At 43.8% G+C, this 25,338-nt stretch overlaps 3 protein-coding genes across 4 annotated transcripts in view; 2 read left to right on the top strand and 1 right to left on the bottom strand.

Annotated features, from left to right (window-relative positions):
• Positions 1 to 3,918: 3,918 nt before the first annotated feature.
• Positions 3,919 to 9,028, top strand: LOC111848746 (protein NipSnap homolog 3A-like). Its single transcript, XM_023820969.2, has 6 exons — positions 3,919 to 4,095; positions 4,793 to 5,000; positions 5,671 to 5,829; positions 6,271 to 6,420; positions 6,871 to 6,957; positions 8,013 to 9,028. Exons 1-6 carry the CDS (start codon positions 4,018 to 4,020, stop codon positions 8,087 to 8,089), a joined length of 759 nt encoding a protein of 252 aa, XP_023676737.1. The 5' UTR covers positions 3,919 to 4,017; the 3' UTR covers positions 8,090 to 9,028.
• Positions 9,029 to 9,789: 761 nt separating this feature from the next.
• On the top strand, positions 9,790 to 17,107 carry nipsnap3a (nipsnap homolog 3A (C. elegans)). The gene is made up of 6 exons (XM_023820970.2): positions 9,790 to 10,118; positions 12,412 to 12,619; positions 13,519 to 13,677; positions 15,271 to 15,420; positions 15,564 to 15,650; positions 16,338 to 17,107. The coding sequence occupies exons 1-6, from the start codon at positions 10,056 to 10,058 to the stop codon at positions 16,412 to 16,414; spliced, it is 744 nt and encodes a 247-aa protein (XP_023676738.1). The 5' UTR covers positions 9,790 to 10,055; the 3' UTR covers positions 16,415 to 17,107.
• A 703-nt stretch (positions 17,108 to 17,810) lies between these two features.
• Positions 17,811 to 25,338, bottom strand: part of LOC111848707 (phospholipid-transporting ATPase ABCA1) — a 31,048-nt gene continuing 23,520 nt past the window's right edge. For both annotated transcript variants that reach the window (XM_023820912.2, XM_023820913.2), the window contains 16 exons: positions 25,177 to 25,251; positions 24,367 to 24,536; positions 23,536 to 23,713; positions 23,321 to 23,436; positions 23,072 to 23,216; positions 22,833 to 22,956; positions 22,612 to 22,741; positions 22,370 to 22,490; positions 21,975 to 22,037; positions 21,738 to 21,844; positions 21,510 to 21,651; positions 21,250 to 21,384; positions 20,968 to 21,071; positions 20,696 to 20,788; positions 20,321 to 20,564; positions 17,811 to 19,583 (listed from right to left, as the gene is read on the bottom strand). In XM_023820912.2, the coding sequence (XP_023676680.1) occupies positions 19,443 to 19,583; positions 20,321 to 20,564; positions 20,696 to 20,788; positions 20,968 to 21,071; positions 21,250 to 21,384; positions 21,510 to 21,651; positions 21,738 to 21,844; positions 21,975 to 22,037; positions 22,370 to 22,490; positions 22,612 to 22,741; positions 22,833 to 22,956; positions 23,072 to 23,216; positions 23,321 to 23,436; positions 23,536 to 23,713; positions 24,367 to 24,536; positions 25,177 to 25,251 (2,088 nt within the window). In that variant the 3' untranslated portion in view covers positions 17,811 to 19,442. The remainder of the gene's footprint in view (positions 19,584 to 20,320; positions 20,565 to 20,695; positions 20,789 to 20,967; positions 21,072 to 21,249; positions 21,385 to 21,509; positions 21,652 to 21,737; positions 21,845 to 21,974; positions 22,038 to 22,369; positions 22,491 to 22,611; positions 22,742 to 22,832; positions 22,957 to 23,071; positions 23,217 to 23,320; positions 23,437 to 23,535; positions 23,714 to 24,366; positions 24,537 to 25,176; positions 25,252 to 25,338) is intronic.

Below are 25,338 nucleotides of genomic sequence, written 5' to 3'. Positions count from 1 at the left end.
AGGGTTGTTGAGGGTCTGGATCCTATAGGCACAAGGCAGGGAATAGCCCAGAAGAGAGCACCATCCCCGTGCAGGGCACACTCACACTTCATTTACACCTATGGGCAATGACTCAATCCCAGGTGTGAGGCAACAGTGCTAACCACTGTCCTACTATGCCCCCCCCCCAACACAATCAACAATGAGAGCTATATTTCACCTTAGTCTCTGACCCTCTGACGTTGACAATGAAAGATACTTTGGCTTTGACTTGTATGTCTATGTGTGTTTTCCTGATTGTACTAATACTCACTGTGCCTGTATACATATGTAAAAAGAAAAACAAACAAAAAAAATCTTTCAAAATGTGGAGAAAGAATAAAGATGACCAAACACACATCATTTCAGTTTGTCCCCATTTTTATTTCATTTTTTGCACATTAATTTTCATAAATTATGATTTCAGATGTCTAACGGGAACACATTATAAATATATCAGGAGATGAGAGTGAAGCTTTCAGCAATTTATTCTGCATCCTTTTAGCAGTCAGGGATTAAGGGTCATACTTAATAGCTCAATGGCGGCATAAGTCTGCCTGCCCCAGTATTCAAACTGACAAACTTCCAATAACAAGCACAGAGTCCTAACACACTCAGCCACATATACCTCCTCCCAAACGTGACATTAAGACATTAAGTAAAGGGGTTGATGAGGAAAGCATTAGTGATGGACAAAATTATGCTTCATGAACCATTTGCTGTATTTTTTGACTCCACTAGATGGAGCTCTCTGTTCAAAAAATGGCACAAAGCATGCCCCAGAACAAACCAAGAGCACCATCTAGTAGAGTCATGTTTCATGTCATTTTGTCCATAGCTATCCTGCACAGAGTGCACATACCTTGGTGTAGGTGATCCCATCTCTGCCACAGAGAACAGTTGCAGGGACACGCTTGGTCGGCCGTCATGTTCCCACCAAAGGGCTCTGCACAAAGGGAAACACAACAGCAGCTCCTTGGAACTCCTTATCATTGCACAGCACCTGACGCCCACTGGCTTGGCAGTATCAGTACAGGAGATCACTTGAAGTCAGCTGGTTCAGGATACCCATTTCATGGTCTGAGACACCAACTAAAGTGTAATATCTCCAGAACAATCATATAGTGGCTTACCTGTCTGTAGGGTCAGATTTTGCTATCTTTCTGTAGGACCAGATTTTGCTTTTATTAGTTATTTAGTACAACCAGTACGCTTAAGTTAGCGTAAAATTTTACGTTTGCATCATCATGTGGCACGGTAATGGTGAACAAATGCTGTAACAGACCCATAATAAAAAGGATGGGCAGGCAAGCAGCAGCCTGATGAAACTTTGCTAAAATCCTGTTAGGGCTTGTTTTGCTTTGGTGGGTCGGTTTAATAGTGTTTCTGCGCCTGAGATCAGACAGTCTTTACTGCATGATCAAAAACATCTGTTGGCCATTGTGACGCTGTTGTGACTGCAGCTTTCAGCTATGCAGCTGTCCTTGTCACCTATTCATCATATCACATACATTCCTTCACCCTGCCATTATTTTTTACAGAGGCATTGAAGGGTCAAGGGGTATTCAGCATCTACCTAAAACACTGACTAATTCCTGTGTTTATTTGGGACTGCCTGGATCTCGGATGTTTGGCCGGAGCTGCCTTCCGGATGCAGCTGTATCCGACTGCCGCATGGTGGACTTCCTTTATTGAGTGATAAAAATTCCAACCAGTTGAAGTTTTGCAGAGGCTCAGCTAAACTGTTCAGATGAGAATGCTAACAGCAGAGACTGCGTTCAGCCATCTCATGGCTAAGATCTTTTACAGAAAAGTTAGCTTTGTGGGGGTTGTGTGTGGCTTGGCATGTTGGTATGCTGGGATTGTGATCAGAAGGTTGTTGGTTCAAATCCCAGGGTTAGCAAAGTGAATTCATCTGCAGCTCCGTGAGTAAGGCCCTTGATCCCTATTCACTCTAGGGGTTGTCTGATGCTGCCTTCGCAATCCTATATCACTTGGGGCAAAAAGTGTTTGCTATATAAAACATAATCTAAAGACAAATCAAATCATTAATTATCGGCTACCATATTTTGTGATTAACCATCATTAAAATTAGGCTGTAGTTTAGCGAATGCTTCTCGGGTCCAGATCACAGCTGTGTGTGTGAAGGGTCATTGCTCTGTTGTGCTGTTTTTCTAGTTTATATGCAACCTTGAGTTTGTCTAAAATTTTGACTAAGAGGAGTCCGTGTCTCTGGGAAAGTAGCCTGAGAATCTGCTTAGCACCAGGGAACAAGGTCACTAATCTGTAAACATATACAGTATCTCATACATGCAGGCTGCCCAGGTGGTCACCAGGAGGATCACACAAGCTCTTTTTAATTGGTAGAAGTGCCATCTATGTTAATCAGTCTGGTTGAGTGTTTTATATAATGTGGTGGATTTGATGGATCAAGAGTATATGTAGTATCGCGCGAAAGTCTTAGGCAGTCATAGAGAATGATGTCTAAATGATCTCCATGTTGGTGTAAAACTCCGCTGTTACGTCTGTCAAAATGTGCTCAATTTCAAAACCCCTCCTAAAATCACTCCAATGTTTGCAGCAACGGCCCAAAACACCCATGTATTTCTTCATTTGACCACTAGCACTCCTTGTATGGCTAACAAATGCCTCAGTGACTTTTTTGAACTATTTAACTTAATTCATCGAGCGAGTTCGTGATAAAATTTAACAAACGCATGGAACACCTGGTGTGCCCCTGAGGAGAGATTTGGGAATTGAAATGGTATTCATCTACCCATCCAACAAGATATCAGTACCTTTTTAGAGAAAAGAAAAAAATACTGTTAGTTTTTATTGTGTTACTCTTAATATGCATATGTTCTGATGTTATATTGCTTTAGGTTCTAAGCAAATATATATTTACCTAGATAAATAGCTCTGAATTTCCTTTGACTGCCTAAGACTTTTGCACAGTACTGTACCTGAAAAAGTAAAGGTGCATTAGAATTTACCTGGTGGTGCGTTAGAGTTTACCTTGAGTCCACGTGTCCTCATTTGGCATTTTTCTTTTACTTTGGTATATTGCCTTTTTGTCACATGGTATGACACCATCTATCTGGCATGGGAGATACCATTATCACAAAGGTGGTTCACCCAGGAGATACCATTATCACAAAGGTGGTTCACCCAGGAGATGATATTATCACAAAGGTGATTCATCCAGGCCAAAGCTCAGCTATTGCACTGTTGCTGCATTGAAGCATGCATGTTCCAAGGTTGCATGATACCTGATAATGGAGGACTGTGTGGGTTAGGAACCATTGCTTATGTCTGGGAGGTTGTGAATTGAAATCCTATGGCTGGCAGTCATCGTATCAGTGCTGGGCCTATAATCCTAGCTGCTCTAGGGACACTGATGGAATATGTGAAACAGTATTTCCACGTGGATGTGAATGGATTGCATCTTTGCTGTGGCTTGGATAGGTCTTATCTTAACTCCTTAATCACCCATTTCAGTTTCTAGGATGAATATGAGGTGTTAGGGGAGAGGATTTCCTTGGTCTGAAATTATCACAACATTGTAGAAAGTACAATGTGCACTACATGCTTGTCCAAATTATTATTTTGAAGGGCACAAGTAAACAAAAATTCATACAACAGGGTCATAGATGGGTGGGAGCCAATGCCAGCCAGCATAGGGTAATAGGCTGGGGTACGATCTAATGGATGCCAGTCTAATAGATGCCAGTCCATTACAGGGAAGACACATGCAATAAACAATTTGCAAATTAGATCTGCCAATTAGCCTAACTTCATCTCTATCGGAGGAACCCTACGTGAGAAAAATGCGGTGTTAGTTAGCCATGTTAGCCACTGTGCCACCGCGTACCTCCATGCTTAAATCAATGCAGCTAAAATTACCTACGCTCACTAAAGTCACCTTGCAAAAAATTTTGAGACGCCCCGGCTTCCGTACTTTGCGGAAATAGTTTCTACGACGTGACTTGCGAGAGCGAAATGTTGCCAATATGGAACGCGTTTCGGAGAACTGTAACTCATGCAAAAAATGCCAAAGTCTTAAAACATGCTAAGGAAGTAAGTCGTGTTCGAATGATTTGTTTCAAAAATATCTGTGAAAGAAATTTAAGGAACAAAGCCAAAAATGTTACAACATGAATAACAAGCTGAACTGCATCCATTGTGCTTACATTGTGATTGTGCTACAGTACAGTTTTTATTGTTTATTGTGTGACTGCGTATTTGACGCTTGAATGATGTCAAGATATGTCGGTTTTGTGTACTTGCACGCCATTAATCGTCAAGAAATGACTAATAAGAAACTTAGTAGATCTGCGTTCAGGAGTCGAAATCCAGCGATGTAACAACAACAGGCGATTCGTAGTTCTGGCAAACAAGTGACTAAGTTATTAAAGAAAGTTTTCTGCGAAAATGGGCGTCGTGCACAAGATAATTACATCGTTGTTGTGTTTGGCAATAATAATCACCGTCAGTACGTACGGAACGTAATGTGAGCAGACATTTAATGAAAGATGTCTGTAACGTGTAATTTTTTATGCTATAATATAGCATGTAACGTGCAAAACTGATTATCTGAAGTGTTGCATTGTGTCTTGGTTGTTGTCGGTAATGCACCACAACAGTTCGTACTAAGTATACGACTCTTGAAATAATACGGATGGTTATATATAAAATTCTGCATATTCGGTCACATGTGTGTAGTATCGCAACATAACCACTCGATGTCAGCATCTGTCCTGTTCGATCCCTCTAGCTGCGGGCTTCCATCTCCACCGGGCCCCAACAACAGCATGGCACTTACTATGAGATTCGCTCATACTGCATCAAGCCTGAGCATAACACCACCTTCCTCAAACTGTTAAATGAGAAGATTCACCTGCGCACAGCTCATTCTGAACTTGTGGGCTTCTGGACTGGAGACTACGGTGCCTTCAACCAGGTCTTCCACATCTGGAAGTATGGTGAGAGGAGAGATGGCTTTGACGCTGCAGCTTGAAAGGATGATGGGGTGGATGCATGATTTCTTGTCTTAAGCCTCTGCCATATAAAATCTAACTTAATTAGTTGCTAGAAAAAAAAGAATATTTGATCCCTGCTGGGGTGAGAGGGGCCTGGTACCACCAAACTGACCTGCACTGTTTTGGGTGGATTACACAGCTGGTTTTCTCTGTCATCGCTCCGCAGTAATGTCTACTTTATATCTCCACCCCCCCCTCACACTTTGCATTGGAGTTCCATAAGGGATATTAGGCTGATCCAGTTTGGGTGAAAATAGGGATACTGTACTTGGGTAAGAAAGGAACGACTTGTATTTTTTACACCATGACACACAGTCATGATATGTGATTATTCGAGTGTGTAGGCCCTGAGATGGACTGGCATCCTGCTTATGGTGCTTCTCTGCCTTGTTCTGCCTGATGTCACCTGGAAAGGGCTTCCGTTTTCCCTGCGACCCCCATGCTGCATAAGTGATGGGAAGATAGCTGAATCGAAGGAAGGGTCCTTTCGATTCAAAACCAGCGTTTGATCTGCATGCAGATCTGCATGCCCTGCGGCCATGCACCGCGCGAACGCGAATTAAAATGAAACGTCTTTGCCACTCCTCCTGCGTCTATGGTGTGTGTTTCACAGACAGCTATGGCCACCGGACACGGGTGCGAGCCGCTGTGGCCACAGACCCCCAGTGGCAGGAACAGTTCATTTCAAAGGTCTTGCCCATGCTGGTGTCCCAGGAAGTTGAGGCTGCCTACCTGGTGCCGTGGAGTGAAATCCAAAAGCCTGCAAAGAAAGGTATCCGGACTGTTGCAAGAAGATTTGGTATGTTTTTAATTATAGGGGCGAGAACAAGCAATTATTTCTCCCAGTGTGGGATTTTGGCTGAGCAGATCTCAGATTAATGTTGTGGCCTGTGTGCGGTCATGCTCTTCCTGTTCCGTTTCGAAGTACATTTCACATTCTTTTTATGTGCTTAAGCATGCTTTCACTCTGTTTGCAGTGAATCAGACAAAATTGGGAGGTTAAATTCCTAGATTGAGATTGGCCAATCAGAGAGGTGGTCTTGCTTAAGGCAGTTGTCTACCTGAAATATGAATACAGTTTAGCTTAAGAACTGTATTTTTTTATTATTGTGTCTTGTTCCCTGCTGGTAACCACGACTAAATGTTGTTCTGAGTTTTTATTAAGAATATGTGCTACCCAAAGCAGGACCTCATGCGTAGGTGTTCCGCTCAGGTGTCTACGAGCTGGTGACGTTCCAGATGAAGCCCGGGGGCCCGGCCGTGTGGGGGAAGGCCTTCCAGGTGGCTATCAGCGCTCGCACCGGCGCCGGCTACTCCCACTTGGTGGGTGTTTTTCACAGCGAGTTTGGACTCCTCAATCGAGGTGAGGGTCAGCAAGAAACCAAACTTTTCCTACTGTGTCAGCAAAAAAAGGCTACTTATGTGGCCCATCCATCCCTCCATTTTCTGAAACTGCTTGTCCTATTCAGGGTCGCGGGGGGGGGGGGGCTGGCGGTTATCCTGGAGGCTATGGGCAAACTTGTGTAATCCACAGGCCAAAATGCCAAGAACAACAGACCTATAGATTATAATGGTTTTTCACTCAAAATTAAATTTTAAACCATTGTCTTAATTGCACACTAAGTGCTCATATCTATAGATGCCACCATTCTTGTCATCCTCTTTATTTTTTGTCTGTTTGTTTGTTGAGTAACTCATCAATTCATCCCCCCCCCCCCGGGATCAATCTAAATAATTTGTAATAACTCGATACTTACTTGTGATGGATGCATGCCTGATGTCAGGTCTCTGGGGTTGTTTTCCCATTATCCAGTACATGTCCTGTGGTGGTACGAGAGCCCCGACCAGCGGGCGGCGATTCGGCACACGGCCCACCAAGATGCCCGTGTGGTGGCGGCAGGTGAGGCGAGCATGCCAACACGTGCCACAGTCTGCGCCCGCTCCGCGTTTCAGCTACAGCTTGGGCTCACGCGGGCATACGGACGCACGTTACTGAACGCCCTGCCAAAGCATTTATTAGACCGCTTCCCCTATCATGCAGTTAGACCAGTGGTTCCCAGTCAGGTCCTAGGGGGGACCCTCTGATGGGCCACGTTTTTGCTCCCTCCCATTTCCCAGGGAATTGGGTGAGAGCAAAAACGTGAACTGCCTAGGGTCCATGAGGACCGGTCTGAGAGACACTGCATTAGAAAGCCAATCTACTCTGACACTACATCACAAGGTGTTTTTAACAATATGTCAGCTAGGAGTGTTTGAGAATTTTTGTCACAAATATGTTTGATGCTGCCTTGTAATATTAAGCTTGTTGTGTATTTAATTATTTTAAAGCATTTTTGATTCATCAACTTTACTAGACATCTTTACCCATTTTTATATCAGTTCATTTATCTATTTATTTTACACGTTTGTGTATTAAATTTTACCTGGCTCCTTACTTTATATGAATAGTTATCGACCGAACCTAGTTCTTGCCATGAGACAGCCATAGACACTGAAATGGCAAACTTTGTAAATACATACATACCTACCTACCAGAACACCCTTTTTTAACAAGTAAAAATTATTCTCAAAATAGTAAGCCTTACTTTGTAGAGGTACGTCGTAATCTGACGTGGATTCGTCACACATTTTGTTTCTGATCTGAGTTTAAGGACTGGCCGTGACCAAATCGCATTTAACAACATTCATTTGTAATATAAAGGGGGTTTTAGCCCCTCCCCGCCGGAAATGTAGTACGGAAATGTATCATAAGTGGTGTCGGTGTTTTTGCCAGCGCTGGAGTTTCTGCTGGGGATAGGTCATAAAAACAGCCTCCTGGCAGAACTCCATGTTTCGATATCTGCAGAAGCTGGCTAAGAAGTCACATGGATGTGCGTGTGCAAGATTGCCTCTGATGGCATCTGTTTTGTAGTAGCCCTAACCCTTGTCCCGTTATTGTCACCCCCCCCCCCACAGTGAGGGAGAGTGTGTCATACCTGGAGTCCCAGAGTAACAAACTCCTGCTTCCTACTCCGTTCTCGCCCCTCCAGTGAGCACAGGCCTTGGCGCTGATGTCCTACCTGTTACAGTGGCTTCCTGAGCTGATTATTCTTTTTTCTGTGCACTTGGAGGTAAATCACATAAATTCTACATGTAGTTTGCAAACAGTTGCGATATAGATGCAGTGTATGCAGTTTGCTGTTGCTTGAACCCTTACGCTGAAAGTGCTGACGAAGTGGATCTCGAAGAAGATGTTAAAGAGCCAAATGGCTTCATTTCAGCACCCCGCTGAATCTCTACCCTTTTTCATCTCCAGTGGACTCCTAAAATATGCATCAAAATATGCATCAAACGCTCCTGGCGCATGCACATGCACCCCCCCACCGGTACCTGTTGAAAGAACTTCTGCTTAAATTACACGTTTGAGCCTGGATAGTGTGATAAAATATTTTCTCTGTTGATTGTCATGTACATCATGTATCCTGCCAAATGCTGTGCTTAGCTTTCAAGAGCAAAATTGCCTTTAAAAAAACCACCGATCCGTGTCACCAAACTGGTCCACATCACCCTTTAAGACACTTGCAGTTTTCATTATGACTCTGTGGTGTTGGGGTGGCATTTCAGCATCATTTTCATTTTATGCTATGGGGATTTTCCACCAACACAATGCGACAGCACTTTTGTAGCAAAAAAAATAAGTATTTTAATTGCCTTGGTCAGTATTAGGTAAATGAAGACAAAACAAAATAATGACATTGATCCCAAAAGTCCTTATTGGTCATGATGATATGTTCACTGCTTATGTTGTGGAAGATGTCTCAGATCCACCCTGAAACCTCTGCTGTCATCAAGCACATGTTGTGTGGGGGTGTACTACAGTGTTTATGACTGTGTTTGTGGTGGGGGAGGGGGTTGTTTGTGATCCTGTGACCGTGGCCCATTAGTGATGTAATTATGTAGATGACTTTAAAAATAAATGCTTGCTGTGTCCACATTGGTGTCCTTCACCTTGTTCTCCACTTTTAAGCTTCAGAAACAAAGTAAGGTGTGATAATGTGTCAATCGGCAGCCAGCTATGCTGGATGGAGGTGTTATGGGGTAACAGGTAAACCATAGGGATGATTAAAGAAGTGATGCAGCTATACTGTAAGTTAGAATGCAATGCCTGGCCAAAAAAAGTCTGTTTGAAATTAAATCAGCAAGGACTTAGAGGCCAGATTGGATCATTATTACAGCTCAGCAATGTTATGCAGCGATGAAGTGAAGTCGACTGAGTACCTGAACTTACTGAATGGCCAGGTTGTCCCATCAGTGGATTTTCTCTTTCTGAATAGCATGGGCACATTCCAGGATTTGAGTGGTTCAGGGAGCACGAGGAATCATTTTCACACATGAACTGGCCACCACAGAGTCTTGACCTTAACCCCATTGAAAGTCTTTGAGATGTGCTGAAGAGGACTTTATGGAGTGGTGCAACTCGCCTATCATCAATATCTCAACAAGAAATGAATGCAAATCTAGAGAGAAAAAATGCTGAGATGTTACATAACCACATGGAAACAATGAATCGACGAATGTGCACCATAATCAAAGCTAAAGGAGGTCCAACGAAATATTACAGCTACTTTTTTGGCCAGGCAGTGTAGAAGTATGCATCCTGTGGATCCCAGTGTCCCACCCACCTTAGCCCTTTTTGACTGGGATCGATACCCCCCTGCGTTTTGGGGGAAGATGTTGTGTTCTTTGGTCTGCTACGATTTGTATGTTGCAATGTCACAACAGAATATCGACAAAAAAGGGCGTGGATTGTTGTTGTCTGACACAGGTGAGCCCGGAATAAACCTGTCGTCCCAGTTGCCTGACCGAGGTTAAGTGAATTAGAGGCGATTTGTGGAGCGCAAGCACCACGATCACAGGCCGCTGAGTAAATAACGCCGATTCAACAAAATGAACTGAGTGGGCTGAGGTCAACATAGACGTACTTTGCCTTGGCGTCCATGCTCTGCCTACACCGACGAAATGCTGCCAATAAGAAACGCACTGAAACAACTTGTGATAAATAACTTAGCGAAGAACTTGCAGGTGAGTCGAGTTTATTATTAAGTCTAAAATCATGGATAGAATTTGACGATCTCTAACGGCTTTAGTTGCTCAACCTATGCAAAATGCGTTTGTGTGTTCTGTTCGGAAGCCGTGGATGTGAGCATGTAGATGACAGATTGGCATTTTTCACGAAATCAATACAAGCCCCGCGCGCCAGGGAAATATTCCGGATGAACTAACTGCAAGTGTTCTTCGAATGTGTCTCGATTGATCCATTATTGTCTATTATTGTTTTTACTTTTTATGATTTATATAGTGATTTAGTTAAAAGCATTCATAGTCCAGAAATGTTCCTCCTGGTTCAGTCGGTAACGCTAGGTTTAACATTAACTCTACTTGGCCGTGACTTGAGTAATAGTGCGCGCCCGTTTGCAGTTTTATTGACAAATTGTTTGACAGAAATTAAGGGAATTACAATATCATCTCCAAATGGTTGCGTATGACTCATTGTGGAGCTGAGACAAAAGTTGTGTGGTGTAATTACAACTAAAAAAAAGCAGTACAAAGTTCTGTAGTACAGGAGTTGAATGTATTTTAAATAGAGACGTAACGATGCATCTTTTTTGTGATCAAATTTTAATTTAACAATTTAAACATAGGACAAAATATAACACCCCCCCCCCCATTTTTGTGATCAAATTTTAATTTAACAATTTAAACATAGGACAAAACATAACACCCCCCCCCAACGATGCAACTTGATCAATCGATAAGATAGTTAAGGTGATTCAGCTGCCATCAGTCTGTAATCGACTTATGGGACTCAGTCCCCCTTAAAGAGATTCCTACTTCCGGGTTGCGCGCGCTCTCGCGCTCCCGTACAGCAGGTAAGCGCGCGAAGCAGCAGCTCCTGCATTTCCGAAACGTGGATGCATTACCATAGATGCAGGCCCTGCGTGGCGATCTTTGCACTACGACCCTAATGGGACATCTGAGGAGAAAAAATAACCACTCCTTTTGCACGATCTCACAGTACTTTAGCGTTACTATGAATAGCTGTGTCCATTCAAAGGGTGGAATTAGGCTAATAGTGTAAAACTGAATGACGCCGACATGCCCAGTAAAATGTGCCTCAAACATTAGATTATGGGAGACAATGTACACCATATAACTTTCAAGGTTATGCATTTTAATACGTACTTATTAAAGTTTATTCAATACCAGACTGTAAGCGAGATAGATATTGAATATGAAGTTTAACTTTAAACATTGAAATATGAATTAATATTCACCCATAAAGAAATCTGGAAAAACTAAATATAAAGCCGCAGTGTCAAGTTAATTTTTAAGTCACTGGTAATGAATAGACAGTGCAATTACAAATAAATATGTATAATACATAAACTGAAAGTTAAATGGTGTGCATTGTTCCTCACTGTCTAATGCTATTATGTCTGTTTCATTTAGTTTTATACTTATTAGTCAATTAATTCTATCATCTGTACTTTGAACAGACACTGCAGCTATTAATAGAAGTATTGCGAAAAAATTGCAAATCTTGCAAAAGTATTGCGAGACAACGTATTTTTTTTGTGACGTCTTGCAGAAGTATTTTGAGAACGCAAAAGTTTTGCGACATCTTGCAGAAGTATTGTGAGATCTTGTAAAAAGATTCGTTATTTTTTATCCTTTCCTTTGTCCTCCTTGTCCATCTTGTACTGGGGAAAGGTAGGTTAGCAGGAACTTTGCGCTACGATGCTTTTGGAAAACGGTCCTCTTTAGTAGCGCAATTTTGTTTTTCTTGTACGGTAGCAAGACAGAAAGAGCTCAGCTAAGTAGCTTAGTTTAGCGATGCACAATATATATTCGTTAACATATCGGTGTAGGCTGATATTCTTTAAAACCGAGATATCAACATTGATCCGATGTGTCGGTTTTGACCAGTATCGCCGATACTTAATCTAAAGACACAGCTACTGAAGTATGAATGATGACTGCATTGGACAATTGACTTCTATCCTTAGTAGAGGATGAGGGATCTCTTTGGCTCAAAGTACAGGACGACGCTGCATGCTTATAATTCAATATTAAATTTGACCCTTCTCCCGCTCCGTAAGTGGCTCTGAGGTTAGCAAGTCATCGGTATCGGTTAGCAAAAATAATCGATTAATCAGATTGTGGTAGAAGTTTTCTGATGCATCAGATAGATCCTTAAATAATCAAATTCGCCTAGGGGCCAGCGATCTACACTGCTAATGTTAAAGTATCTAAATGCCCATGTGGAGCACTGTGATGTGACCAATGGAGTGTTTCTCCTGTTCGGTTCCCCCAGCTGCGGGCTTCCATCTCCACCGGGCCCCAGCAGAAGCATGGCACTTTTTACGAGTTCCGCACGTACCGCATCAAGCCCGAGCATAGCGCCTCCTTCTTCAAGCTGACGCATGAGAAGATCCACCTGCGCACGGCTCATTCTGAGCTCCTGGGTTACTGGAGCGTGGAGTACGGTGGCCTCAACCAGGCCTTTCACATCTGGAAGTATGGTGAGAGGAGAAAGGGCTTTCACACTGCAGCTTAAAAATATATGAAGTCGGGTTGCCATAAACTGTCAGGAATTATACCCCAGCAGTGTTGGGCATTTCAGGTCCAGAAGCTACAAATCCAGACCAAGATTTTGTTTCTCCTAACCAGTTGAGTACTATGTGACTGTTATGCTCAACTGGTTGGTAGAAATATAATCTTGATCTGGATTTGTAACTTCTGGACCCCAGTCTTATTTTACTAACTGTTTGGAGTTTGATAAGATAAAACGAATTAGCCGCAAAGCTAAACACAGTTGCAAAAGCTATAGATACTTTTTATCTTGAGATTCTGCAGCTGCCTGGTACCTCTCAAAAACCCCAAAATAGCCCTGAGAAATTGTTCATCTGTGCTCACTGCCTCTACACTTGGTAATGTGTGCGTGTGTGTTCTGCTCAAGCACTAAAGGGGAGATTGCAGGCAGAGCTGTAATTTTTTTAGTCCAAGTCAAAAAATAAAATACAGACGCTCCTCTACTTACGAACTTTCAGACATACGAACGAAGACGACTCCAAGTTCAAATTGTGTTCATTTGGTTCCTGTTTTCTGTCTGCTACATAATTTTTTTTTTCTGCCCGCCAATTCCGCCTAGTACGACTTCTGGCTGCTACTCCCGCCGCGCAACAGCATAGCGTGCGTACTCCCAGCATCCTAGTTCTTTGTACTTGCGTATACCCTTAATATGATGTTGTATAACGACTTACGAACATTTCAAGTTACGAACAGCCGTCCGTAAGTAGAGGAGCATCTGTATTATCTTTCTGTCTGAACTAAGCCTCCGGCTGAAATTTCTACAACATATCATAACATGGTACTTAAAATGCACATCAAGACCATAAGTCCTTCGTGTTTTCCATATCAGACAGTTATGCCCAGCGGGCAGGAGTGCGGACAGCCCTGGCCAAGGACCCCCAGTGGATGGAAGAGTACATTTCCAAAGCAATGCCTATGCTGACCTCTCAGGACAATGAAGTGACATATCTGGTTCCTTGGTGTAAGATCAAAGGACCTCCAAATAAAGGTTAGAAGGTACCATTCATTCTTTAATTGTTATCAGTGGTGGAATTTGCTCCCAACAGCTGTCAGAATTTTTATTAAGATGGCCCTGTTGAGTGGCTTAGTGATAAAACGTCTCTTCTGAGATTGATTTTTACTGTAATCTTGGTTAGCTACTGCAAATCACTCCGCCGGATCTGCTGATTGCCAGCGGCGTCACTGGAATGGCATTTAGTCTGACGTCTGACGTCAACCTCTGGCGCTTCCTCAAGTGGCTGCCTGCTGCGGCAGGTTTTAGTCGTAATCAGCCTTCGGGTTCTCACAAGAGTGTAGGCGCTCTTTGATTGGTGGTGTGAAAAAGAAGGCAGATTATCGGGGGTGTGAATCGGAGGACGGTGTTCACTGCCTTGTGCTTCGGGGCCAGTGTAGGGGCAGTTCAGGCTGTAGAGGCTGACTGAGAACTGGCCTGAATTAGTGTCAAAACAAGATTAAGCATTAAAATTAAGGAAAATCAGTGTTGTTTTGCCATTGTCTGTTGCTGGGCTGAGTGCAACATTAAAAAAAAAAATTGTAACCCCATTATAGTGTTCTTTTTTTATCCAGGTGACATTAAAACATTTATTTGTCTTTTCTAGGTATCTTTGAATTTGAATTTAGTTGTCAGAACGTAAAGAAGATTTTAGATAGATGTTTTTCAAAGATGGCAAAATCCATGCGCATTCCTCTAGAGTTAATAGTGACATGACTGCTGATATGGATAATTAATTAGGTTATAATAATTTTAGCGAATCATAAGCCTGTGAAAGCAATCAGACAAGCACCTAATTTAAGATAATTAGTAGCAGACTACTGATAATTTTTAAGTCCAGAAAATAAGTACTTGTGAAAAAAAAAGATAAATAATTGAAAATCAGGATAAGTAATAAAATGCAATAAAATACCCACTTTCAAACACCTTGAGGTACAAAAATTAGTAATAATGAAAGACTGTAAAGTACAATGAAGTACCCACTATTCAGATACACACTGTAAGACACTGTAAAAACACTGTATTTTTAACAATATAGAACAACACTATAAAACACAGCTTTTCATTTAAGAATATTGCCCATCGAAGAATATTCCATCTTAATGTCACTGTAAAACAATGTAAAACTGTAAACATTGTAAATCAGCACTGCTTATATAGAAATATAGAATATAGAAATTGCACATCTGAGGTTAAGCAAGCATGTTTTCCCTTCTGTTATGTGTTTTGGCACCAGTCTGATTGTGGCTGGAGAGAAGCTGTTATAAAACCGTGCTTCATGTGTGATGATACTGTCCGGCCTGCAGCGTCTGAGGTTATCTGCTGAGTGTTTATGCCTAAGCAGAGAGTGTCGGGTGAAATGTGTCCTTAAGTCCCATTTAAATCAGCTCTATGCCTGTCTGCAATTTTCGTTCTGTAGCGCTGAACTGTGTGAAAATAATCTACATGGAAAGTAAGACCAACTGAAGTACTGGAATCCTGAAAAATGTTACTTTGCTGCTCCTGAATGTAAGAAAGTCTCCTTTTCCGAGACAAGGAGCTTGTTCTTCGTATGGCACGGCCTGATGCAAGGCATGGTTTCCTCTCCAGGTGTGTACGAGCTCACGACATTTCTCATGAAGCCGGGCGGGCCAGCAGTGTGGGGTGCCGCATTTCAGGCGGCTGTCGGCGCTCACGCTGGACCCGGCTACGCCCACCTGGTGGGGGTTTTCCACAGCGAGTTCGGACTCCTCAATCAAGGTGAGAGGCTGACGATCAGGAGCATGCCTAGTGTCAGTTACATGATCTGTCCTATAGGCTTTGCAGGTGGGTCGGTTACCGTGGGAATGTGCCAGATGTCTTGTCGCTGGGGTTATTAATACATTTCTTTACCCATGACCCAGTACATGTCCTGTGGTGGTTCGAGAGCCCCGACCAGCGGGCGGCGATTCGGCAGAAGGCCCACGGAGACGCCCGCGTAGTGGCAGCAGGTGATGGATGACGCATGCACGCAAACTGGCGCATGCACGCAAACTGGCGCATGCACGCAAACTGGCGCATGCACGCAAACTGGCGCATGCACGCAAACTGACGCATGCACGCAAACGGCAACAAGTCCTGACGTGACTGTCAACCTCACTCTTTGTACCAAGTGTGATTCACACATTTATTAAACTGCCGTCCAGTTATACAGTCACTGTTGTTCAAATATTTACCTCACAGAACCATCTTCTCAAGTCTGCCTCAGAGTGAATCAGAGACGTTTCTAGAATCTAACTAATCTGCTGACTTTAAATCTGAAAGAGACAAAATAAAAGTGTATAATTATGTTACGCCAGCCAGCTGCATGAGACAGTAATGAAAGACAGTGAAGTGGAGCGCATGCCCCGACGCGTCCCTCTGTAAAGCGGACACGTTTTTTTTTAAATCTGTGATGGGTCAGAACATGTGGTTCCCCCCACCCCCCTTTGGGGAAATTTACTAGAGGAAGTAAGTGTTGGTGGAGTGGACCCTTTGTTGGGACAAAGTTGAAAAACAGTGTCCTGGCAGCGATCAGTTTCCCAGTGTCAGCAGAAACCATGAGGGAGATTTTGGATGGGTTTGCATGTGCAGTTTGTTTTTCAAGTATTCAGTGGCCGCTTACAACCTTTGTCCTTTTCCCCTTTCCCCCCCCACAGTGAGGGAGAGTGTGACGTACCTGGACTCCCAGAGTAACAAGCTCATGTTCCCCACTCCATTCTCGCCCCTCCAGTGAGTTTCACCCTGGGGGGTGTGGGGGTTTGTTCTGGGGCAGTGAGACTCTTAATGCTGTGTTGGTCAAACTGCACGTGCGCTTTACCACGTGTCTGAAACGTGACTGGAGCTCAAGAGCTCCCTGATCTCCAGAGCAGCGGTGAGGGTGTTTGCTGTCCTTCGGTTCCTGCTAACTTGAGTGTTGAATTTGATCAAACCTTAACTTGACCTGGTAACGTTTCATAGTTATGATTTTGTATATTTTTGTTACATTTTAGGTCTGATCTGTTTGATCCTATAGGGGGGATGAAGCCCCTAACCATTGTGTTTTCACAGTGTTTGTCACCTGACCTCAGTTATACCTTAATTGTAAGTGGATTCACACATACAGCTCATGATTGTACATGATAGACATGAATTCAGCGGTGGAAAATTCAGGTCCAGGAAGTACAAATCCAGACCGTGGTTTTGCTTCAACTGACTAGTTGAGTATAAAAAGTTACAGTCACAGAATACTCACCTGGTTGGTTGAAACAAAACCTTGGTCTGGATTTGTACTTTCTGGACCTGGACATTTTGTGTTTGTAATAACTTAAATTCAATTACATTAATATGAAGGAATTTGAATATAGGAGTGTTACCTGTGTTTTTTTCTTGGCCTTCACAGTGTACTTGCAATTGCTTTTAACAATAATAAAATGCAATTTTCAAGTCATTCTGTTGTGGTTTTATTTGTTATTTATTTGGGATGACCAGGACAGTTAATTCTGGCCTCCTAATCCTCACCTATATCTAACTGGTGAATTCTCTCCTGCCCCTTCACCACCGTAGCTACTGTGTGGTGAGCGTACTGGTGCAGAATGGCTGCCGTTGCATCATCCAGGTGGTGATGGTTGAAGTGGCTCCCTATTGGATCTGTAGGGATGATATAAATGTAACATTCATTCATTCATTTTAATATCCATCCATCCATCCATCCATCCATTGTCCAACCCGCTTATCCTACTGGGTTGCGGGGGGTCTGGAGCCTATCCCGGAAGCAATGGGCACGAGGCAGGGAACAACCCTGGATGAGGGGCCAGCCCATCGCAGGGCACACTCGCACACCATTCACTCACACAAGCACACCTAAGGGCAATTTAGCAACGCCAATTAGCCTTAGCATGTCTTTGGACTGTGGGGGGAAACCGCACGACGACATGGGGAGAACATGCAAACTCCACACACATGTGACCCAGGCAGAGACTCGAACCCAGGTCCCAGAGGTGCGAGGCAACAGTGCTAACCACTGTTATTTTAATATGAATAATCTAAATGCTACAAAGATATTTAGTAATAAGAGAAATAAGGACCAAGTTCTTTCTTAATTCTTTATATGTTTTCTGTGCTGATGTAAAAGGAAACAAAGCTTTCATCAGTGGCTGTTATTGGTCAAGTTTTATTCTATAAATAAGTACGGCACAGGACAAGTAACAGATTTCCACAAAATTTTTTGTACATTAAACCCATGCACAATTATAAGGGCAAGGGGTTGGCCATGGTAGAATTTTTTATTATTTTCATCAATCAGAAGACAGAATGTTTGTTTCTTGTCTGTGGGTACTCCAGTGCAAATTAAACAAATAAGTTTCAAGAAACATGAACTATAAAGTGCTAGGAATGAACACCGGCACAACTGCCCTGACCACAATGTGACCAATGAGAAGCGAGCTTCTTATCTGATTGGCTCAGCAGGCCTTCCTGAATGCAGATGGGATAGATGACACAATGTCAATGGCACGTCATTGGAAAGGTCACAGTGGGTGATGGAGGGGGGGAGCGATTTGCAGTGTGCTGGACGGCAGCCACCAGAGTCACTGGATCTCAGGTGGGACTTGTTCAGGTGAGAAAATTCACACCATGGCAGTACGTGGAAATGGAGTGTATGCCCTATACTGGAGTGTAGGACCAAGGATGGCGTTGGCACATATTATGGCTTGTTACAGCACAGGAGTCAAACACAAGACACACCAGTAATACGGGCATTGAAATACTCAGGTCCAGCTGCTACTGAGGGGACCAGGGGTCAGGTCCTGAATGTGTGTCCTGCGTGTGTGTAAGAGCGACGCTGATCACCGCATCAGCAGCTCTTCAATCTATCGCTGATTTACACACGATAGTTTGCATGTTGCTTTCTCGACTGAGAAAACACTGCACTGCACTGAAAGCCACTAGTCTGGCCTTTACTGAGGTATTTTAAATTTCATTTTTAAAAATTTGAACTCTGACGTTCTCCTGACCAATAAGATATGGTCCGAAAATATAAACCTATGATGTTTTTTTTCCTTTACAGTACATTCCGAGGTGTACTTCGTGTGCTTCTAACGTCGTTTTCACTGAAGTGGTAGACAAGACGGAAGCCGCTGTACCAGACACTGGAAACTAAGCTACATTTCAGTCAACAGAAATTTATAAACGAGTTTGAAAAATGTTAAGATATTTATGTTCATATAAATATTAAAGAAAGTACATATTACAAAAAAAAATCAAACAGAACAATGTAATTTTATAACTTTTCCCCTAAGGCCTTGCATTGTTTTGACTGATTGTTATTCTTCAACGTCAGCGTCTGCTCTTTGTCCAAAGGTGGGAGGTGAGCCCTGGTTCCTCTATAACACTGGGCAGAGACTGACTGGAATTACACACGATATACTGTATTGCAGGCCTCCCATGTTCACACATTCCAACGTGTGAAAATCAGAGGAACATAAGCATATTCAAGTTATGTGTTCGCTATCCTCAGCAACCAACAGGGGGCACCAGGCTCTCCCTTGTGAACACCAAAGTGGAATTTTTTTTGCATTGACTTGCATTGTGTTCCTTTTCAGCAGGAAGGTTCTACATTCAGTTCCTCCTCCAGATGGCCTCATGCCAAAAAAGGAACAAATAAAAGAGAATAACATCAATACACAAGAAAAACAAAACAAAAAAAAAACTCTCATTTTGGTCCGAGAGTCGCCTTTGCAGTTCCAGTTTTCCTCCGGCTGAGGGGCAGTGGAAAACCTGTCCGGTTAAACAAAGCTCTCCTTCACCTTCTCACTTTGCAGGAAGGAGTTGCACTGTGAAATGTCCACCACAGCATCTTTGCTGCTCACGGAAATGTCCTTAGAGTGGTCCTCGTCACTTTGGTCCTTGGCAAAATTGACAAACACCTAGGGGAGGACAGGAAACAACGGCGGTCAATTCATGGCTTGAAACCTATTTGTATACGAAACACTGCCAACTCGCCAAAACGAAACCTAACAGAATAATGGGATGAAAGTGGGCAAACAAACTTATCCCAAAAGACGCAACCTGCAAACATGGCCAACTCAAAATCTTTGGGATATCTCACTCAAAATGCCACTATATTTAGGGGTAACACTTTACTTGAGGGGGGCAAAAAATGTAGGACACTCACTTAATATATTAATTAACCAGACACTGCGTTAGTTACATACTGATCCCATGTTTGTCCATCATTAATCAGTCATAGTGGTTCATGTATTTCATGCAGTTACTATATTCCTTCATAATTTGTGCTTGAGTAGTGACTGTGTTACTATGTTACTTGTGCCCCCTCAAGTAAAGTGTTACCCATTCAAGTACTTGTTTTTTTGCAGATCTTTTTTGCAAATCATCTTTATTTGTGTTACTAGACTTGTCTAGTCCCTTTCAGTAATCTCTTCCTGTTTCTTGTAAGCTGAGGTGGAAATATCAGGTCCAGAAAGTAAAAATCCAGACCAAGATTTTGTTGCAACCAACTAGATGAGTACACTATGATTCTGTATGCTCAACTGGTTGGTTGAAACAAAATCTTGGTCTGGATTTTTACTTTCTGGACCTGAACCTCTGCTTGTAAGCGTATTGCCGCGAGTCCCCTTACTGCCTTTCAGTAGGTGCGACCTACCTGGTCTAGTGTGGTTTGGGACACGGAGTAGTCCTCTATTTGGAGCCGCTCCTTGTGCTTGGACAAGATGCTGAAGATGCGGGACAGGGAGATGAGGGAAGACGGCAGCTGGTACTGCAGCATGTTCCTGTGCTTCTCCTTCAGCGTGCTGCCCGGAAACTCCCCCTCGATGAACTTCATGACCAAGTCCAGATTTGGCTTGGGTCCTGCCACCCGCAGGATGATGGTGTATCCGTCTCCAAACCTGGGCACACCCACAGACAGGAATGTTCCTAATTATCTAAGCTGATCCTTGATTATGTAACGATACATCCGTCCCCCAGGCACGTCTGCATGTGGAGCCCGGACTGAACCTCTGGATGAAAATGGACTCACCGGTTCTTCAGGTGCTGGACGCTGCCCAGACAGCGGAACCTGCCGTTCACCATGATGGCCATCCTGGTGCAAAGGGCCTCACACTCCTCCATGCTGTACAAAGAGAGTGAGGTATCTGTCAATCACACTCACAGTGACGGGGCCTGATGGGGACCCTTACCCATAATCCTCCAACACAAATTGCAGCAAGAAGCAGGTGTTTACTTATGGAGGCTAATCTCTGTACATGAAAATGCAGATTGGGGAAAATTTCCAGTATCACTGCTGCTTACCTGTGCGAGGTTAGCACGACAGAACGGCCCTCTTTGATAACACTGAGGATGCAGTTCCAGAGAGCCCGACGGGCTTTGGGGTCCATGCCGGTGGTAGGCTCATCCTATCAAGAAACAGAACCACATACGTTAGCAGGTCTCAGCGGAAACCCAACACTGTAAAGTTGAGAAAATCCCTCTGTTAGTTATTGACTAAAGTCCCATGGTTATTGACTCAAAAGCTGTTAGCCAAATGTCTCCCAAAGATTGTTGCATTTGTCTTTGCAAGCTCTCGGCACTCACCAGGAACACCACAGGAGGGCCCCCGATCAGAGCTATGGCGGTGGACAGCTTACGCATGTTCCCTCCACTATAGCTTCCTGCTTTCTTGTCTACGTACTTCACCAGTCCCAGCTTACGGATGCCCCACTCAGCCACCTACAGAACATGAGAATGAAAGTTGAGTGCTAAGTCAATACAGGCCAACAGGACTCATCCATGTAATAATGCACCCCCACCCGCCCACCTGACCCCCACTGGTAATGGTTGCCAGCCCCACCTACCTCACACACTTCTTTTTCAGGGACCCCTCGTAGGAGGGCATAGAACTCCAGGTGCTCCCGGCCTGTCAGCAGCTCATTGATGGCGTCGAACTGTGGGCAGTAGCCCATGTTCTGGTGCACCTCATCGATCTCGGTCAGCACGCTGTGAGTGCAACACAAACCGTCATCATTCACATGAACAGTAGCGACACTACACAAAACCGGGATTCTCATCTGCTACACTCTCACCTCTTTCCGGCCAGGAAGGCCTCTCCGCTAGTCACCACCGAATCTCCGGTCAACATCTTGAACGTACTTGTCTTCCCTGCACCGTTTACGCCAAGCAGCCCGAAACACTGGAAGGGGATGGAAAAAAATGAGCCGATTGGTCCACCTTTCATCATTTTGGATAGAACATCTCAGAGGCTCAGCATACCAGAGGCTCCATGAGTCTATAACAGAAGGGAGCATTAAGTGAACACCTACCTCTCTGCGTGGGATGCCCACACACAGACGGTCAACAGCAGGCTTCTGCTTCCTCTTATATACCTGCATAGACATCAAGAAGCATTGTCACAGCAACAGTGTTAGAGGCTGAAGGTACTATTTCAACAACATTCATTATCAGGAGATGAGTACTATTATGCTAAGTGAGACTTGGCTTAGGAATCTATTTCAATGCATGTTACATAAACAAAAACGATACAAATAGATAAATAGGTAAAATATACTTTTTTGTATTAACATTAAATCGAGTTCTGTGTTTATACAAATTAAAGATCCTTAATGCATTATCCTATAACAATTCTATACCTTGGTTTGGCTAAGCTGTTTTGTCACAGTAGGATTCTGCCATAGGCAACCCCCCCCCCACCACCGACCTTTGTGAGCTGACGCAACTCCAGGATGTCAGACTGGCCCCCTCCACTCAGGATTCTCTGCCTCTCCCTGGCCACATCTTCATCCTCCTCACCTAAAGAATTCAGTTTGGGGCTCCATGCCCTGAAAAGAAGAGGCGTGTAGGTAAAATTTACACCACCGGTCATAGTTAGGCTCTGTGGGATCACGGTCATGAGGGGTGGAATAGAACATGGCATGTCCATAGAATGGGAGAAGTGCTCACCTGGCTTTAATGAAGAACCGGTACTGGATGAGCACGGTGATGAAGAAGAAGATCACACCCTCCAGGGCCATAGCAAAAAGGTTCTTGCCTACCATGTCCCACGCCAATGGAGACTGGAAACGGCTCTCCCCTGGGGGGCGGAAGCCTTGTGTAAACTTGCATTCTATGGAATATTTTAAAACAGAACATCCACCAAGGAATAACGACTATGACTTCCATACCGAATCTCTCTAGGGCGTCGGCCATCGCTTGATTTTTAACCATGTCAATCAGGCCTCGGCCCAGGCAGAAGTGCGGGAAAATCAGGAACACGTTCTTCAGGATTTCATTGACCCCACCGAACTTCTGCATGGAGATAAGATGTTGGGAATATTAGGTGTGGGTTGGAGGTGAGAATATGGAGACTATCAAGTACTCATGGGTTGACCCTTCAGTCCTTGTAAGGTTAATATTCACTTACACTGCCACCAAAGAGCTCCAAGACAAATGTAGACACACTGCCGTTGATGCCAATTAGGATGTTGATGCTGGTAAGCACCACATAGGCTGTGCTGGGGATCTTGAAGAAGAATGAGGCAGGGTACATCAGGGGGGTGATGGACCACCTGCAGCAAAAAGGTCAAAAGTTGACACATGTTGATAATTGGGAGAGTAACGCGTCTGTACCTGAGCCCAGTGTAGATATAGGTGTTAGTCTGAGGAAACTCACCCGTAGAGAAGCAGCAAGAGGGCCAGGGCAGGCAGGTTGGTGGAGGAGACATAGGCTTTTTGTTGGAAGCAGACGAAAATGATGATGACCAGCGTGGCTGGGACCACATAGTTGCACTGGAACAGGAAAACACAAGGCATTGAACTGAGAATCATCGCGGACTGACAGAAGAAACACGAGGCGCCATGGCAACAGCTGATGGTGGCGTGACTCACCATATCCCAGACGAAGTTAGCCAGCCAGTACAGGAAGGGCTGCACACCACTGATGAACTGCATGTGCTTGGCTTTGCTGACACGCTCCTGGATGAGGAAGACCACAAAGCTGGCCGGCACAAAGGACATGGCGAAGATCACGCAGATGGACACCAGCACATCCACTGAGGTGGTCATCCTGGCAAGAGGATAAGGGAGACAGCAGAATATAATATCAGCCAACTGGAGATACAGTAATGAGTGATGCCTTGCATTACCAGCGTAACTGATCACTAGCCATTTGCCAACAGTTAATGAAGCCAAATAAGACCAGCTAGGGTTTAAATAAGGTCATACAGCCGTGTTTCTCAACTTCAGTCCTGGGGGCACCCAGATAGTTCATGTTTTTGCCCCCTCCCAGCTCCGGAGCAAAAACGTGGACCGTCTGGCGGTCCCCAAGGACTGGGCTGAGAGACACTGATCAACAGGGACAGGGTAACACTCAAATACTGGTTAAAATACTTTGAATTTTATGGTTTTTTAAAAGTTTGCTTTTATGTAATGATTAATGTCAGATTACACATAGACTTGTGTTTTCATTACTATAATCACCTTAAAAAGGTTGTCAGAGAGCAACAAAAAAACTGGATTAAAGAAATATTGCGAAATGAGACTTGTTACTGCTCCTGTGTGTCTATATTTTGCATCCAAACATGATACTAGGAAGTTTCCAACAAATGGTCTTTTCTAATGTTTGAACTTAAATGATTCTATTGTCTCCACCGGTATTGGTGAGGAACAAACGTTCTACTTACAAGCATTTTGGGAAAGGCATGGAAATATGAAACTTACAGGGCCACTTGTGAGAGCTGCTCCTTGGTGAGGTTCAGGGGGTGGTTGAAGGCCGTGATGCCAAATTTGCTGGGATCTGTACCCGGAGGGAGGTTTGCCCGCAGGATGCCGTTGTTTATCACGTTGAGAAAGGCTCCAATACTATGCCAGCCTTTGTTGTTGAACCAAACCTGGAAGTGAACCAGGAAAGAACCACAGAAGTCAGAGATCACATCCATGTAGGATAAGTCAGATCTAAGCCTGAAACAGACTTCCTCTTTTTGTAATGATCTTCAAAAGCCAAACCGAGTCCCCAACGTCTGTTGTAATGAGCATGATACAATTGGGCTTAGTTTAAAGCATACCATTCTATGTCCTAATCATTTACTGGAGGCATTTCCTGAGATATTGTCAATGATATACAATGCCTATTTACAGTATCTGTTTAGGATACATGATTGCCGGCTATTTTAATAGTGATATTCCTTGGGAAAGAGTTAGTGCTGTAGCTCTCACATCAAAAGCCTAAATACAAAAATGTGCTGGGAATTTAATCTCTGAAAGATTACAGCGCACTAAAATCGGACAACTGGGTAAAAGAAAAAAGAAAAAGGGACATTCTTTCAGTGATGCTGGGGGTGTGTTAATGTTTCTCAGTCCACATTTTAGCTTCCTCCCAGCTCCCACTGCACAGACACCAGGTATTCTATGTTCTTGATTTGCTGGAAGCTGGGAGGGAGTAATAACGTGGACTGCCTGGGACTCCCCGAGGACTGGGTTGAGAAATACTGGCTGGAAGGAAAAGGGAGATTGTTCATTCTTGTAACTGACCTTGACGTTATCCTTTGTATCCAGGCCCTGGATGAAACCTGATAAGCTTTTCAGGAAGCGGTCGGCTGCCATCCCCTGTTGAATGACGGAGGAATGAGACACACATGCACACGATGCATGTAGTACAGACGCTGAGCCGTGTGGCCGGCGAGTAACGCTGGA

The sequence above is a fragment of the Paramormyrops kingsleyae genome, chromosome 12, assembly GCF_048594095.1.
Source record: "Paramormyrops kingsleyae isolate MSU_618 chromosome 12, PKINGS_0.4, whole genome shotgun sequence".
NCBI lineage: Eukaryota > Metazoa > Chordata > Actinopteri > Osteoglossiformes > Mormyridae > Paramormyrops > Paramormyrops kingsleyae.
Note: the sequence above shows the minus strand (reverse complement) of the source record. Positions and strands in the feature narration are given on the sequence as shown.